General features: G+C 33.8%; 1 protein-coding gene across 1 annotated transcript; it reads left to right on the plus strand.

The window, feature by feature from the left end:
- The first annotated feature begins 2,230 nt into the window (after positions 1-2,230).
- LOC144854243 (G-protein coupled receptor 54-like) lies at positions 2,231-8,661 on the plus strand. The gene is made up of 3 exons (XM_078712174.1): positions 2,231-2,760; positions 5,996-6,131; positions 7,771-8,661. Exons 1-3 carry the CDS (start codon positions 2,422-2,424, stop codon positions 8,418-8,420), a joined length of 1,125 nt encoding a protein of 374 aa, XP_078568300.1. The 5' UTR covers positions 2,231-2,421; the 3' UTR covers positions 8,421-8,661.
- Positions 8,662-15,462: the final 6,801 nt, after the last annotated feature.

A 15,462-nucleotide genomic window follows, 5' to 3' on the forward strand; every position in this document is an offset into this window, starting at 1 on the left:
AATTAATCAAGGGGTTTTTTAATAGGGAGAAAGGGGGCGGGGGAGGGGAGTTTGGGTGGATTTTGGAGCTAAAAAATGTGAAATAAATTATGCCTACACGAGTTATAAAACACACTAAGCAATTATTTGTGTGACATTCCTCACAGGGTTAATGAATAGTTAACTGTATAATAACAAATTGTAGACCAGTGAACTTTAAAGATTAATTTTAATTTGTATTGTTCTCTAAATTCTAAACACGCAGTGACGTTCGCATTCAACGAGACGACTAAGGCGCATGGCACAGTTAAACGGTCGATTGTCTCTATAGCTAAATCGTATAACATTAATTGTTGTTCCTTAAAATTCAAATATTGCTTCCGTTGTATAAAAACACAATTAATATTTATTGACTTTAATCCTATTGACAGGGGTGACATCAACGAAAAATAATGATTAATAGTTTACCATTTTCGATTGTCACCCATCAAATGATTTACAACAACTATAACTGAATTTCGATTTAGCTGAATGTTGACAGAGTTTATAATTATGACCAAAATCTCTATTTTTACGTTCTCCATTATTAGTCTATCGAGGATAACATCCAATATAAAGTTCTGTCTACACTATCATTATCAAACATTATGTGAAAAAATGTGATGTACCCATATATGGACATGATGATGTCATACACTACAATATTTGGGCATATCACTACCATATTAGGGCACATCAAATTTGTTGTCAAACTAGTTTGATAGTGTAGACAGAGCTTTACAGTGGAAGTTTAAAACTTGTTTTTCAATAATAGGTGAATTCGCGAACATTTTTGCTTGCGCTACCCTTTTTTCACATTAGGCCTACTAAAAGTATAACATTTTTAACTAATAATTTCACTTAAAGATGTATTGTCCCCCAAAAACATGAAAAATGAAGATTAATTAAATCAGACTTTGAATATGTTATTTTGTAGTTTTAATAAAGTTAATCAGTTCCATAGAAAAAAAAAACGAAAACAAATTATGTTTTCACTTGTAAATTGACAAAATAAATGGTTAAATTCAACCGAAAATCCATTGGCTGGCAGCCAATTTGACCATTTTTTGCTTTAAATTACATTTTTTCAGGTAAAGACATTTTTTTTCGATCCAATTTTTGGTCAAAGTGAATAACTATTATGTTACATTAAAATGGAATATTCAACAAAAAATGTTTTAAGAATTATTTTTCAGGGGGACAATACATCTTTAAGCGAAAAACTCAAGGAAATAGAATTCGTCATAGGTTTAACAGAAATATGAATAGCCTACGCGTACGTATATAAACAGACTATACAGATTTAGCGCGAATAGATTCCTCTCGAGTGCAAAACCGGGTTTAAAAATCATTTTTATCTATTATAGTCAGTGAATGCGTTTTTATGTGATCTATTTATGAGGATGGCATTTACTTTATGTGAAGCACTAAAATACTGACATTGTGCTGGTCTTATTGCTCTTCAATTCTAAACCTGTTCAAAATCATCGTGCTCTAGTTGGCAAGATGGAACAACAGCAAATGTTCGCGTGTTGCATTCCCACTGGACGTTATGGTACTGACTTATCTATGCAACTTTCTATTAAAGGCGGCAGTTCTTCGCTACTAGGGCCCACTATTATTGCTTTTTTAGGCTATTTCTTATTAAACTAATATATATATATATAGATGAAAAGGTGCAGCTACTCAATAGCTTCCGATTCAACAGATAACAGCGTAATTAGTGTTAATCCATGCATGCGACAGCATTTAAAAAACAATGTTCCACGAATCACATAACCATTAATGTTGAAGTCCCAACAGTCACATTAAAGATTAACAAAATATAGTTTTTAATCAACCCTGCATTATCTAATAATTATATAGAGACACATATATAATAATTGTATTACCGTATAATATAAGCTGGATAGACACTAATTTGTTGGGTACGAATTTGAGTAATGGTTCGCGTTGTTACGTGCCTAAACAGCGCGCAACATAATCGTGCATACGATTTGGATTAACAATCGATGGCTTATTTTCACTTCAGTTAAAAACGAATTACACTTACTGAGCATAACATCCTGAACCATGTGAGTAGGCTGCTAAAACTAATCTGACTACATCGATAGATATTTAGCCAATGAGCTACGAGCACAGCATTACTTTCCTGGATGATACTCTACGGTCTTCGCAGTGATTTTCACTTTATTCCAGCTGATTGGAACAATTGCACCTACACGGCAGACGAAGAGCAAAACATTACCGGGACGCTGGACTTGCAGTTTTTTGCTGAACATTATCAATATGAACACCTAAGACTGTCTACGTCAACCAGAAAGAAAACATCCGACGTGGCATATTGTTTTAATGAAGCTGATACGAAATCAATTATACTAGCAGAAATTCTAGTTCATAAACATGGCTGAAGATTATGAGTCCGTGTCTTACTATTGGGTTTATTTGGACGAGAATTCTACGTTGCCAGCATACGAATATCCCGTACAAACAAACAGTATAGCTATTACAATCGTCATTGCAGTTATCTCGTTCCTTGCTCTCTCTGCTAATTGTATTGTCATCTACATAGTTGTAAGCTTTCGATCAATGCACACTGTAACCAATTTTTATATTTTAAACTTAGCTGTATGTGATCTGCTTTTCATTATAGTTTGTGCGCCTTCTATCTCGGTGATATACGCGCTGCCAGATTGGATTATGGGAGAGTTTATGTGCAAACTTAACGCATATGTTCAACACGTAAGTAATTTGCTTGATTATGCAATCTTTATTATAAGTATTATTATCATGAAATCATCAGCATCGTCAATTACGTACTGTATTATGATTCATATCATAAACTAACAAGGTAGTAACGACAATTTAACTTTATTACCTAGTAAAGTTTGGTTCCCACTAGGATGCAACGCAAACCGTAAGCGCAACGCAAAACGTTAGCGAACCGTAAATAATTTGACCAATCATGACGCGTGGATCATCTAAACTGTCACTTGTGATTGGCCAATTCACCTGCGTTATCTACGTCAGTACGTTGCGTACAAGTGTGAATCGCGAACAAAACAATATATACACTAAGGTAATAGAAATGTAACACCTATACGTAACAAACATAATTTAACAACCAACGTAATAACCCAGTAACCCTAACGTAACAAATTGTATTACTACTGTAAAAAAACAACAATCCATTAGCCATGAATGCAACAATAATTATACCACTAACGTAACGACAATTTTGAACCATATTTTATTATATTACATAGCCTATGTAAATACGTGAACGTGATTGGTTGAAACTGCGTCACATGACTACCGCTGCGAGGATCGTAAATCGTATATATCCTCGAGAACGATGATATTGACCGATTAATTTTCGCGTAATTATCGTGTCCTCTGTCATTAAACATATACATTCTCGAGTTCGATGATATTGACTGTGTAATTTTCGTGTGGCAACACTCGCGTTTGCCGATAAATAAACAAAAGTCATCTACTGGATTTGAACTCGGGTGGAATTGTCACTCCACCATCGCACTATGCAAGACAACGCTTCCACCGTTGCGCCACGCAGCTTGCTTGAAGAAATTATTCATCTAAACTATTTAAACTATGCATACATAGCGCCCTCATTTGTTATTAGTCCTCCCTAAATGTGATGAAACACCGTTTGTGATTGGTCAATACTCACGGTAGTAACCTAGTAACTACGCGCTGAACATCCGGTGATTCGGCTAGCTCACCTCGAAGAGAAGACGATGAATTGTTTATTCGGCCTACCTGATTATAATATTATTATTAATAGGCTTATTGATGGAAATTCTCCTGTTAATTTAAACGACCTAGGCCTAAGTGAATATTTTATTGCCAAGGAATCATTAATTAGTAATTATCTGTATATTATTCTTCGCAAGGTAAGGTGTCTAGGCAGGAGGCTTGTTTACATACAATACAAATACTAGGGCCTATATAGAATAGGAGGCCTAGCCTAGCTTCACCAGCAGACTTGTTCTTGGCTATATAATATAACAGATATTGCCTTTTATATCGGTTAAATATAAGATTTGACATCCCCTTGGGAATGATATTATGTTCTCGGGGAATATATATTTCCCTCAGCTGGCGCTTCGGGAAATATATATTCCCTCGAACATAATATCATTCCCTCGGGGATGTCAAATCTTATATTTAACCTCTAAGCAGTCAATATCTGTATAATACGTAACAATCCGTAAACCATGCAAACGTGAATATACTTTAACAACTAGCACCCAACCCACTAGAACGCAATGTAACGCAATGTAACGCAGTGACGTATCGACGCAAACTCTCGTAGCGATGTTTGCAGCACTGTTACGTCGTCTGTTCCCACTTCTTGTAATTACGCAATACAACACTTTGCGTCGATACGTCGCTGCGATACGTTGCGTTCTAGTGGGAACCACGCTTTATGGTAACCACGCCTAATCATGGAGTTTATTACGTTAGTAAAGGCCATGATATATCAATGATCTCTTACATTTTTTGAAGGCGATTCCATGATCCAGAATCCTTTGGTCGGCTACCGCTTTTACGACCACATCATGGACCAATAGTTAGGTCATAATAATTATAAGTCCTGATGATGCTGTATTTCTGTAAACTATTTCTGATTACTATGTTCCAGATATTTCTAAATTGAGGTTAATATAAATATTGATGCTAACGGCAAGTGAAATGATAAGACAATTTGATTTTAAACAATGAAGAATCTCCTCGTGACATTTCCGTTTCATTATATTAATTAGTTTTAAACGAAGGTTTTATTACTCAAAGTCAAATTGCAAAAACTAGAAAGAGGCAAAGTTTCGTAATGGTGAAACTAAAGCTTGGTTCCACTTGGAACGACGTATAAGCGCAACGCAAGCTAGTTGACCAATGACAAGCGACAATTGGAATACTCCCTCGCTTGCGCATGATTCGTCAAATTACGGAGGTGCGTTATGTTTCTAGTGCTACTCTAATATTCCGGTGGGCTTAGGTCCTAAAGCTTGGTTCCCACTAGAACGTAACGCAAGGACGTAAACGCAACGCAAGCGTTTTAACCAATGACAAGCGAAGTTATAGACAGTTAGCAATCAAAAGCGAATAAGCCATCGCTTGTGATTGGTTAATTCACTTGCGTTGCGTTACGTCCTTGCGTTGCGTCGCTAGTGGGAACCACGCTTTACGAACCCAGCTTAACGTTTGATTAAACAGGACGCAACGCAAGGACGTAAACGCAATGCAAGCGAGTTATTTTCCAATAACAATAGACGGTTCGAATAATCCATCGCCTGTGATTGGTCAAATTACTTGCGTTGCGTTTATTTCCTTACGTTACGTCCTAGTGGGAACCCAGCTTAACTGGTACATAGCAAGAGTGACGTTGAAACTTATACAGAGTGACGATCAGGGGTACGCGGTAAGTTTACGTTGCTGTGTAAATATCTACGTAATGCAAGATACCAACGCAACCATATAAATAATATACAACGAAGCATTCTCAAATTCAGTTTGATCAATATCATTATCTCTGTGATTTTATGTGTAACATGCTTTATCACGGCTGTCGCGACTGCATCGAAATTGCATCCATTTCACTACACTATCCCTCAATTTTATATCTATTTAAAAGAGAAAATAACTTTAACCGACGTGGGAAAATTGTTCCCTAATAATGTAATTTTTAGCTGACATTTTGTAATCTGATTTTTATGCCTGATGTGTTTTCTTCTACTTTTGCCTTCTTATTTTAAGGGTTTTATATCTGTTGTCTTGTTTTGCCTGCATATGCTTGGTCCCCCAAGCTGTTACCCGGTTCTTTTTTTTTATATTTGAAATAAAGGATGATAACAGAGATATAAACGATAATATAATTTCTGAATAATGCTATAGTTGTAGTAGGACAGTATAATAATCGCCACAAAAGATTATTCATTTTTTTTATATATTACAGGTAAGTGTCCAAGCATCATGTACAACATTAACAATGATGACGCTTGACCGACTTTACGTCATTCAATGTCCGCTAACATCACGTTTCAAACGAACGACGGGGAGAGTGTCGATGGTCGTAGCTATGATTTGGATTGGTAAGTTGTATACCTATATTACAATAATCATCGGTCTGTGGCACCTTCGCAATTATTATTAGTATTATTATTTGGCGACTTCATACGTGCCCAATAATTCCGTTATCAATAAATCAGCGTGCTGATATGACTGAAAGTGCCAGAGATTTTCGAATTTGGCGTAGATGTAGAAACTATTACGACACAGCTCCTATGCGAAATTTGGTACCATAGAGTAACTGCCGAGACCGGTACTTTATACTGATCCACTGATAAGTCTATATAGCTAAGCATCTTAGTTGAATTAGTACCGCAATTCAAAGCTTATAGTGAAAGAAAAGTATATCACATCGTAAAACGGTCAGAGGAATTACGGATGATGATAACAATGACGACTATAAACACGTTTTTAAGCTTTCAGATGGAATCGGCTATAATAATAATTCTTATACTTCATAGCGTAAAAATTAAAATGTTATGAACTACGGTAAGGATAATACAGTCGTAAAGTCATAAACATAAAAATGCTAATAACAATAAAAAACAGCGATGAGATAAATGAAAGATTACTGCTAAGAAGTTTTCCACATATCAAATCAACCAGCGCAAATACGTAAAGAAACCGCCATTGTAAACTGCATTGAACCCTAAGAAAAAAAAAGTTGAAATGGTAAAGTCGCAGACGGATTTAAACTGATCCAATAATGGCTTGGTAAACAATTCTGTCGAATTACTATAGTAAAACGATTAATATACAAGATACATTAGTTCGCTATTGTCGTTGCAAAATGTTAGACATTTCATCTAATTAGGAATCATTAATCACGTGTGTTTGTACAATTTGCATTTGGAATTTCACCTACGCTACCATAAATTGATTGTGTACAAAATACAACGGTTCTCTTTTTATGGAGGTTAATAGTTCAAAATAAAAAATAATATTTTCAGTATATATCCATAAATGTCTATTTATTTCTTAGCTTAATTGAACTTTAAAACTCCTGATGGAGCAATGCAGACAATCTTATGAATTATCATATAAGCCCCTTTAATAATTTAATCCTAGACATTTGGCATGTTGTTGTTTGTCTTTACTACTAACGCTGCTACTTGAACAAGAAAAAAATGTACTGGGTTATTAGCATTGTTATTAATCTTCAGTACACGTACTATTTTCTAGAAATAAATCAGGCGTTCGCTATCTATCTAGACCCAGATAAGATGTCAAAATAGATTTAGTTGAACATTGAACTAAACATTTTCTATTATCGGCATCTGTAGAATATTGCAGTCTATCATAAGTTACTCTATTTGTTTAGTTTAAAGGGTAGCTCCGGGTTTAAAATTTCCATTGTTTATTATAAAATATAAACCTTTGCAACAACATTATTCCTAAGTATTTTGTCGTCAGCTGTAAAGCAAACAAGCGCAAAGCAAGTAAATACGTTCTTCTTTAAAATAAAAAGTCGTGTATCGTATTTTACTTATAACTTCTCCTTAAAAAGGACTTTTCCTTAATGTTAATAGATTTACACAAATGAGTCAAATTCGGTGAATTTCCTATGTTTTATAACAGTAGAAAATGTGTTGTATTTAATTTTGAGACGCGAGCGGGCAAAAGAGTGTAACAAATTAACCAACTTTTTTTATTTATCTATAGTTTCATTGTTGTTGCACATACCACCAGCAATGTACTACAAAGTGGAAATTCTTAGGTGGCACTACCAAGCAGATACTAAAAGCTGTCAGCCAAGCTTTCCTAGTGAAGAATTTGACAAAGGATACACTATCTACTCCATAATAATGACGTATGTCATTCCCTTGGTTGTTATTACTGTATGCTATGTATTGATTTTGAAGTTGCTATGGGGTTTAAGGCAGTTCAAACCGGAGGACGAGGCGTTATCAGATGGACAGTCTCAGACAGCAAGCACTGTTGCACAAAAATGGCGCGCAACTCGTATGGTATTAACGGTTGTGCTCTTGTTTGGTGTCTGTTGGGCCCCAATTCATATTTTTAATCTGTGGATGATATTTGATCAGACTTCTAGCGCAATTAAGGCGCATATTCGAGTATTTTGCAGTTGCCTTATTTATGCGCACGCTTTCTTTAATCCAGTTATCTACGCGTTAGTAGGAGCCAGCTTTCGCCAATGTTTCAAAGAACTTTTGTTTGGTAGACGAACTATATGTAAGTGCGTCACATTCGGTAAAAAAGCTCGCATACGCCTGGCAAGAACTTACAGCACAGTGTATCATAAGACTTCAAAACGCCGACCTGATTCGCCTACCGCAAGTACTCTGATATGAATAACATAATCAGAGATTTCAGACGGCAAGATAACCGCCCCTTGACGAGTATTTAGGTTTATTGTAGTCACATAATTGCGTATTATGTGGAACAAATAATGCTCATCAATGTTGAAACCTAACCGCAACGTTTGTATTCTAACACTGTCATCTAATCATAATGAGCAAATAAAAGTTCTCACTTTGAAAAATAGACGATAATAATAATGTCCTGCGTGTTTAAATATTATTTTGGTATTCAATTTAAAAGATATTATATATATATATATACATATATAAATTAAAGCTTATAAGAATATATCATCATGATATTTTTAAGGAATAAGTTCACGCAGGTGCAGATGTTAATTAATGAAAATTATATAAAAATTAATCTGTCGATAAATCGTATACCTCTTGTATAGATTGTTCTACTATGTTTGAAGAAACTATTACAATTTCACAATTCACGATAAAACGCCCAAATGAGGGATATCTATATATAAATCTTAATTCTAATGTTCACTACTAATGTTGACATACACGCATGATACGCTCTCCTCTAAGTTCATTGAGTGATGTACGGTGTATAATATTCATATAATAACTATTTATAGGGAAGTAATTATTAGAAATTTGATAAAATGTTGTACTTAGTTTAGTATTTTAGGTCATTCAGAGCGAAAAAGAACACCATTTGTTTCAATTTCAAAGAACATGTTTAAGGTTATTTCACACCTGTTCTCCATGGCACGGTTCCGGTCCGGCAACGGCAAATAAAATGTAACGTTAATGTTTCGTTTTCACGACGCTCCACGCGGATATACGCTGACATGCACGTCGCCGCGTGAAAACGAAACATTGACGTTAGATTTGATTTGCCGGCGCCGGACCGGAACAGGTGTGAAAGACCCTTTTCATCTATCATAATTGTAGGTCTTTTAGAATGAGATCCGTTTTTCGCTCAGGGCTGTAAATATAATGTATACGGCTTCTTTACTTAAACAGATATAATGTAGAAATATTATAATAACTACTAGATTTAGACAGACACAACATTATACACACAATTTTAATTTATGTAGGCCTACTGTAAAAGACGAATACGATCAAGTATGAGACAAAATTCGTTTCATATTGTTGCTGTTGTGAAGTAGTTTGTAATTTAGCCGTAAACACAAACAGAATTAACCAATTTTTCCTGAACATCTTACGTTTTTAAATGTGAATTTAAATGTGAATGTTTCTTTGATATAGTAGGCTACATGTTTTGTTGATTAGCTTCGACTGATTAGACTTAGATTAATTAGGATTTCCCCAGACTACTTCAGTGATTCACTATTTCAATATCTAATAAATAAGAAATCGTAATTAAGGTAATTTATAAAAGGCCCACATATCATTATTATTTATTTTACTAATTTATTAGTAAAAGCTTTTGAATTTTAAGAATGCGATATTATTCTTATTTACCCTCTATATATATCGGAACCTCCATCGATCATACGAATGTTTATTTAAAGTAGCCGACATAGAAGAAGATACAGTGTGTAATTTAAACTAAGTTCTTTAAAGGCAACACATTTTATATAAACCATACAATGCACGTTTTCTCTGCGTCATCTTCACTTTGGTGTTTGGTTATTTAAAAATGATATTTCATGAAATTGTTTAACGTTTATTATGGGTTTTGTAAAGCTCTTAAAAGATGAGTAGGCGGTGTAAGGCAAGCCATAACATTAGATGGAGAGACACGAGAGACACGACGTTACTGTGATTTTCTTGACAATTACGCTTATTGTGTTACTGACATTACTGACAAATGGACGATGACCAGACTATACAATAGATCATATAAAATACATGAACTGAGAATTCTTGTATTCAAATCTATGCCCATATTTTATTTATTTCTCGCACTGGACAAAATGAGTTTATGAAAATTGGTTATGGGAAGAGTGAAATTTACTTTCCTAATTTAACTCTTCTCTGTCATTCAGTTAAATACAAATAATAATAGTATAGTAAAACAAAACATAAATATCGTATACTGTGTTATCTGTTTTGTAACGACCACAAAAATGATACTGGGAATAAAAATGGATATTAGCCTAATACTACAAAATGTAATTGAATGCTTAGTTGTACTTCTTTATTGTAAAATAAATCACCAATAAATAAGACATTATGAGTGTTTGTGTTTATTCTTACAGAAGTTACAAAAACATGTTCAAGTTTTTAAAAAGAAGATAAACTACACCAACATTGTTCCACAAACAATACAATATAATAGTGGACATCTTACATCAAAATGATACTGATTTATATTTACTGTCTATATAGATAATTATGAATGATCGTAAAACAAAAAAAAAGATAAAAATATAACAATGACAATATACAATTTAATAAGAAACCACAAGACTATAAACGAATTTCACAACTTTTTACAGACTATCTATTAATATTGACTGCTAAAATACTTTTAAATAACGATTACACAACATCATCAATCTCTCTCTCGCTTTCCAAAAAATGTTTTAACGGACGTCTCGAAAATAAATGGTAAAGTACAGTAAGCATGGTCCAGGCCCCGGACGCATCATTTTTTCCTATTAGGTTAAGGCAGAAATATAGAGGGCGTGCATATATCATGAATATTCATGATGCGCTCCGGACTCGCCCATACGGCACTGCACGTGGGTTTATCCAGTTAAGCTAGGCACAACATCAATAACAATGTAATTATTTGTCTTAGCAGAAGCATTTAAATTCAGAAAAAAGGGAAAAAAACACAAATAATAATAAATCAACTAGTGTTATCACAACAAGATAGGTTAACGTTCGTGAAGAATCAATTACTAAAGCGAATTAGCTAGTTTTCTCAATTGTTTTACGGCAGTTAGTCGCCAGTCGATTATAATGTAAAGATGATAATATTATCGCTGTGAATTAAATAGTTCTTACTTGATTTAACACTAATGGGTCATTCCTAAACGAGAATCTTAATATAATAACTGCTATCGTTAATTTCATATGACGTTAAAGCGAAAATGATGTGCCAATCATCCATTGGCAACATCTCAGATCACGTAACTACGACCTTTGCTAAATCAGTCGATGCTGTGGATGTTAGAATGCAAATTAAGAGAACGTTCTAAGCATTGTCTTTTACATTACTTCCTTAGGGCATGTACATAATTGTCAATTGTCAGCAGCACACGATTTATAAATCACTTTAAAATATTCAGATATATATAATGGTAATGTAATACTAAAATAATTGCTTTTACCATTGTCATTGAAATATCTGAGATTGTAACAAGCTGTCTGTTATAGTTAGATTCAGAGTTCGATAATAAAAAAAACTCATTTAATCAGATGCCTTAAAGTCTGAAAAGTTAAACTCCTCGGGTGTTTGTTAATGCAGTAGCGTCGGTGCGCAAATCTAACCATACAGGGGGCAGTACCTACACATGATCTAACACAATGGTACCGTAACGAATTAAATTGACCAATCAAAAACAAACGAATCATTGGAAATGGAACTTCAGAGATAACGCTTACTGCGCTTTATATCCATTTAACAGCAAGATAATGAGGCCTATATCAGAAAGTGACCATCCATATCCATGACAATGAGACATTGAATGCAATATTTATTTATTATTTATTTATTTATCGCGTATAAGTTTACAAATGGTCTTAAGTTTGAATGCCGTCCATGGAAAAGACCAATTTCTACATCTCCCCACCTCCCCCAATTTATATATGTGTCCATATTTATGCTATAAACTATATTATAAAGGATGAGTAAAATAAATGTGAATTGAATTGAATTGAATTACATGTTATAGTTCTACTGCAAGGATTGCCAATAACGAATTCCACAATACGAAGCTGTAAATAAAGTGGAATTGTTTTGCGTTGACATAAATAATATATTTTTATTTCCAGTATCGTATTCAAGGTAAATAATATATAAAAACGTACTTACTCAAAAATATCCTTTTAGAAAATGGTTAATATTCCTTGTACGGTACTCACTCAATAAAGATGATACCGAGATACGATCTGGGCCAATTTTCTTAGGGGATCAACTTGACGGTAGCTCACTGTTATATCCTCTATCTCTGATCAAGTTGCAATAACGTATTGAGGCTAAACTACCTCATTTTATAAGTATAATTATTTCCAAAACATGTAAGTCAAAGTGACCATTATGGTTAACCTGTATCTTGTTCAAGCCCAAGCTATATAAGCTATTTCTCAAGACAGAACTGGGTTAACTGACCATTCTGGCTACATACGTCACATTGAAAAAAACAGACCCTTATGCTAATACGACGTTCCTATCATTATCATGCTAATCAAACAATGGGCAAATTGTTTACAAAAACGTGTTTAAATCAGCACACCGCCACCACTAAAATCGTGTAAAGCTTTGTCTACACTATCAAACTTTATGTGACAAAAAAAATGTGATGTGCCCATTATGGACATGATGATGCCATATCACTACCATATTTGGGCATATCACTACTATATATGGGCACATCACACTTTTTTTGCTTTACAGAAAATAACATCATAATGATCTGAATTTGTCAAACATTCCTTGTGAGTATATATGTTGTTCATTATGTTAAAAACTACTACCGTATTGTATTAACTACAGGAAAGTGTAAAGTATTATTGCATTGTAAGAGCGGCACTAGAGGGGCGCATCCCACACAGCTCCTCCAGAATTCGTTTTATTCTACACCATGACCACATTATACACAAAACATCAATTCTGACCTATTGCTATTAATTGTTATTAATTGTGAAATACAAACCAAAGGAACACGCCAGTAAATATCATATCAGAATAGTTTATTAGTTATTATTTATACACATCCGGTAATAATAATAATAACAGGATTTTTATAGCGTACATACCACTCAAGAGTGCTCAAGGCGCATTAACAAAACAAAAAATTAGTACCTACGCATCTCCAATACCCCCACACGTATCTGTTGTATTCTTGTTTAGGGATATATTAGACATTTTGAAAATGATCAATGATAAATCAATTTTGAAAGTTAAATTGCTGTTTCTGATACTAAATCATACATTTTACATCCTATATTAATGTGAAATATTCACCGAGGTCATACATAAGGTGTTTAAGGCGAGTGGGAGCATTCAGCTGGGAATATTAATAGCCTAGTTTATCAACTGTGTTTTTTCTTTATTTCATTCTACGAATTGTCAAACACAAACCAAAGGAACACGCCAGTAAATATCATATCAGAATAATTTTAAAATTTAAAAAAACGGAAATTAATAATACAACTAGTTTTCTTGTCCATTTTCATTCATACAATACAAGTGAGCTTGACATTTTATACATATATATCAGGGCTTAGCATGAGGCAGACGAGGCGATCGCCTAGTCTGAAATTATTAATGTTCACCACCCACTCGAATTCCCCTAGCACACGTCATATTTTATATAAATAATTATATTTAAAGCATCGTTGCCTCCTCTGTTACGGCATTGTATATTTTAACACAATATTGAATGTATTCTAAAAGCTTATCTTAATTTATCAAACTTAGTATCATAAGGTCTACTTTGATCAGTATTTGGTTCACATTGTTAGTGATCTCAACTTTCACCCACTACAATATACGAGTGATGGTATCATGTCTAACGCAACACAAACACTTTTGACCAATCACAATGCGTGGATAATCCGAACTGTCGTTTGTGATTGGTTAGCTCACTTTCGTAGTACCTACGTCGTCGCGTTGAGTCCAAATGGGAACTAAACTTAAACATGATAGGCCTAGCTGCATGATTATGCCTAAACCACCAGATTGTTAAAACGGATCACATAGATCATACCGTCGAATTGGGGCTTATGGATTTAATATTATGAATTTACCTATGATTCATTTAATAACAGGTGAATAGTTCAATTTGACGTGTAACGTTTTATCTCGTTATACTAACTCATCAGTGCAACCATTAATTAACATGGTGTAGCGTAAATATACGCTCTATAATGAATATACGAGGAGTGACGTTGTTTCATATTCAATGATAAAGCCATCATCCAATTAGAACACGTTATGTTTTATCTTTGTTTGTGCCTATTTGAAATAACCCTGGGGGATTGATAAATGATTTATAATTGAAGTACAAATTATTTAAACCTAGCAGGTGGTATAGTATTTAAAATTAAAAATCGATAAATGAAATTATATCAATAATTATTTAAGCATTAACTTAATGTGAACTGAACCATGATCGGCATGTTAAGTGGACGCAGCAATGATGATGATACATTCTATAGTTTATTATATTATTGTTATTTATCTATTATTATATTGGAATAAAAACAATTCCTGTTTGCTATTTATTTAAATTCGTGATTTTCTTTACACATTCTCATATTTGTACTACCAATTTGGATAATCTGATTCAGATTCGATTTATTCGAAGTCATTCATACATAAAGTACAATGATAATTGTTTTCTTGGCAGAAAAACACAAACAAAACAATACATACATAATATTTACATTCATGAAATATAAAATACAAAAGGACCTATCTTTGGAACTCGTTGTTGTGTAGTCTAATAGCGCTAGGAAGAATGAACATTTATGTCTAATTGTTTTAACTGTAAGTGTTGTTAATCTTCCAGATCTGGTACGGTAACTACTAACTTATTGTTGAAAATATATCTGTTATCATAGTATTTACTTCTTTTCGGTCCATAATTGTACAACACCAAACTTGTATAATTTTTATTTACTGATTTTAAATAAAGTTTCTACCAGCCTGTTTGTGTACATACTATTTTCTGCCCCATCATTCGATTGAATATTAAATGTGTAAATTCCTTTTAATCTGTAGTGATGTTATAATGTGTGACCTTAAGAACATTGTGTAATTTCAAGTAAAGCAAACATTTGCACCACCCTGTTAAGTTTTATAATCGGAGTTTTGAAATCAATCTGCGATACAATTAATTGTCGGGCCGACGACGAGTACCAACGAACCTTCAGG

This window comes from Antedon bifida, chromosome 10, assembly GCF_963402885.1.
Source record: "Antedon bifida chromosome 10, ecAntBifi1.1, whole genome shotgun sequence".
Taxonomy (NCBI): domain Eukaryota; kingdom Metazoa; phylum Echinodermata; class Crinoidea; order Comatulida; family Antedonidae; genus Antedon; species Antedon bifida.